Source organism: Mesitornis unicolor, unplaced genomic scaffold (genome assembly GCF_000695765.1).
Source record: "Mesitornis unicolor isolate BGI_N332 unplaced genomic scaffold, ASM69576v1 scaffold2187, whole genome shotgun sequence".
In the NCBI taxonomy this organism is placed as follows: Eukaryota; Metazoa; Chordata; class Aves; order Mesitornithiformes; family Mesitornithidae; genus Mesitornis; species Mesitornis unicolor.
Genome location: NW_010194124.1, coordinates 47,654 through 50,357, shown reverse-complemented (window position 1 = coordinate 50,357; position 2,704 = coordinate 47,654). Strand labels below are relative to the sequence as shown.

General features: G+C 40.3%; 1 protein-coding gene across 1 annotated transcript in view; it reads right to left on the bottom strand.

The window, feature by feature from the left end:
* Positions 1-2,704, bottom strand: part of LOC104543134 (microtubule-associated serine/threonine-protein kinase 2-like) — a gene marked incomplete at its 5' end in the record, with an annotated part of 64,792 nt that overhangs the window by 22,301 nt on the left and 39,787 nt on the right. Inside the window, 2 exon segments of the mRNA XM_010187671.1 lie at positions 255-463; positions 2,604-2,689. Of these exon segments, the coding sequence (XP_010185973.1) occupies positions 255-463; positions 2,604-2,689 (295 nt within the window).

Genomic DNA, 2,704 nt, shown 5'->3' with positions numbered 1-2,704 from the left:
CTCTTTCCTAAAGGAGCATCACAACTGCTGCAACTGCAGGGCTGACTGAGCTCCCTTTCTGTGAAGAAAGGACTAGCACACACATGAGGTGGTCTTCCTGTTTATTGTGCTCAGAGCAGTGCACTGATCTTACATCCAAAAGTACACATCTTATAAATCACCTGGAAATGTCATCCGTTACGAGGAGACACACTGCATACACGTGTCCATCCCAGCCAAGATCCCTTTGCAGGTATAGATAACGGCAACCATACCTTCCACATACTCCATAACCATGCACAGGTGGCGCTTGGTCTCAAAGGAGCAGAACATGCTGACCACAAAGGGGTTCTCGGCAAACGTCAGGATATCTCTCTCCACAAAAGCCTGCTGGATCTGATTTCTCAAAATTAGGTTCTGTTTGTTGATCTTTTTCATGGCAAAACGCTGACGAGTGGTCTTGTGCCGCACCAAATACACCGCTCTAGAAAACCACATATCAAGAGGAAAAGTTCCATTTACAGTTCAAACTGTTTCGTTGTGTCTTGTTTAGTTTTGGGTTTGTTTTTAAAAAACAAAACAACACAACCAACCAAAACCAAACAGTGATTGTAACTGCTTTGCATGGATCCTGACAGACTTACCTGTGACTCCATAAAAACCCCATCCCAGTGCCACACTCCCCTAGAAAAGAAGGGAGCCCATGATGCTTCCTTCCAAAAGCTACTCTGCCAACTTGAATTAAGCAGCTTTTTTGTTGATGTGACTAACAAGGAGATACTTCAGACACAAATGTCACAAACTTCCTTCAGCGTCATTACAGAGGCGAGTGTTTTTCAACGCTACAGTCACCATTTAACTTAAAAAATTGTCCAAAACTTACAGAATCAGCATGATTTCTTTCCAAGCTCCGTAAAATGAATTTGACACAACACCGTCCCCAGGGATTTCCTTCAGTAAAGTATCTCTTACATTTCTATCATTTGCAGATCATTAGATTCCTACGCATTAATAATACAGTTGGCAAATAAAATTTTCATCCAGTTTGCCTGCCTTATTGAATCAGTACTTGTTTCCTTTTCTCTGGAGTATATTACATTTAACATGGTGGTGTGTCTCACCAGTGGCTGACTATAAAATACACCCAGTATAAAGACAGACACGAGTAATAGCAAAACTACCACCACACTCTCTCCTTTTTACAAAGTTACGTTTAAATCATGGGGCCTGTGCAGAAATATGACTGAAAACGCATAAAATCATCTTGTCAAACACTTTTTCCACATATCATTTAAAAAAAATGAGTTGCTGGTAGCTAAGCACCCACTTCAACACAACACTCAAGCACATGCTCAGGTTTTGCTGTTCTGACCTACTGAATGTCACTGCTTTTCAGTTACAGCCTGATGACGATCACCAGTAAGGATTTATGAACTGCACAGAGTCGGGAATGGCCCTTAAAATTCTCAATAGGTTTGTACGTGTGGTTAAAATTTTAACTGACCAACTTAATTCTGGATTCTTTAATGGATAATAAAATCCAACACCATTTTACTGTAGTACTTCTCACAGTAGATTTACTCCAATTTAATTTTAGCATTTCTTTTAGTATTTCAAGTGCCCACTAACAACCTCATGTCACACATGTAATCTGAATACATGGAAGAATGGAAAAGGATAAACTACTTCTCTCTCAATATTCTTGCTGTTTCAATGAATCATCGATAATATTTGCAGCTTCATAATTTTACCCTCACTCATTTAGCCCTTAAACAAACACAAATCACAACTTAACCAGACAGCATGGAAGGCAATACAGACTGCCTTGCTATGCAATAAGGAAACAGGTGCAAAACCACATTCTTAGACTCACAGAACTACATTTCTTTACTGTTACTTAGGAGATATCACAATAAAATAAGTGACAACATCTTCCCTAGAGATGATGTTTAGGGAAAATGTTTTTGTCATCTCAAGCTAGGGTACTGAAGAGTCTGTATTTTACCTAACTACCATAAAGAAATAGTTATTGGAAAAACAGGCTTGAGGTCACAGCTAGGAAGGGCTTCAGAAAACCTGCACTACAGTTTTTTTTTCATATTCTGAAAGCTTTCATGTAGGGCAACTAATTTTCCTGAGCTGGAAGCTGTGTGTCAGTTCAGTGCAACGTAAGGACTTCACAGCCAGGAACTACATCCAGGTACAGGGGCTTTTGTCCAAAAATCCCCAAGAACGTGCAAGAAATGGCACCTCCCAGAAGACTGCAGAAAACGTCACAAGTGTGGAACCTCTGAAAGACCCAAGCAAAATTCCACAATGCTTTGGACCCAACAAAACCCAGTTATTCGCCAAACTTTGCTATAGCCCTTCCCCAGGTAGGACAATAGCAGTATTTTCTTCTAAAGCAAAGTTCAAAAGCCTTACCCATATGCACCATTACTGATCAGTTTAATGGTTTCAAATTCTTCTTCAGATGGAGTTTTCTTTGACTGGACAGAGGCTCCACGGCTCTCACAATGCTTTGGACCCAACAAAACCCAGTTATTCGCCAAACTTTGCTATAGCCCTTCCCCAGGTAGGACAATAGCAGTATTTTCTTCTAAAGCAAAGTTCAAAAGCCTTACCCATATGCACCATTACTGATCAGTTTAATGGTTTCAAATTCTTCTTCAGATGGAGTTTTCTTTGACTGGACAGAGGCTCCACGGCTCTGGGGGAAGAAGAA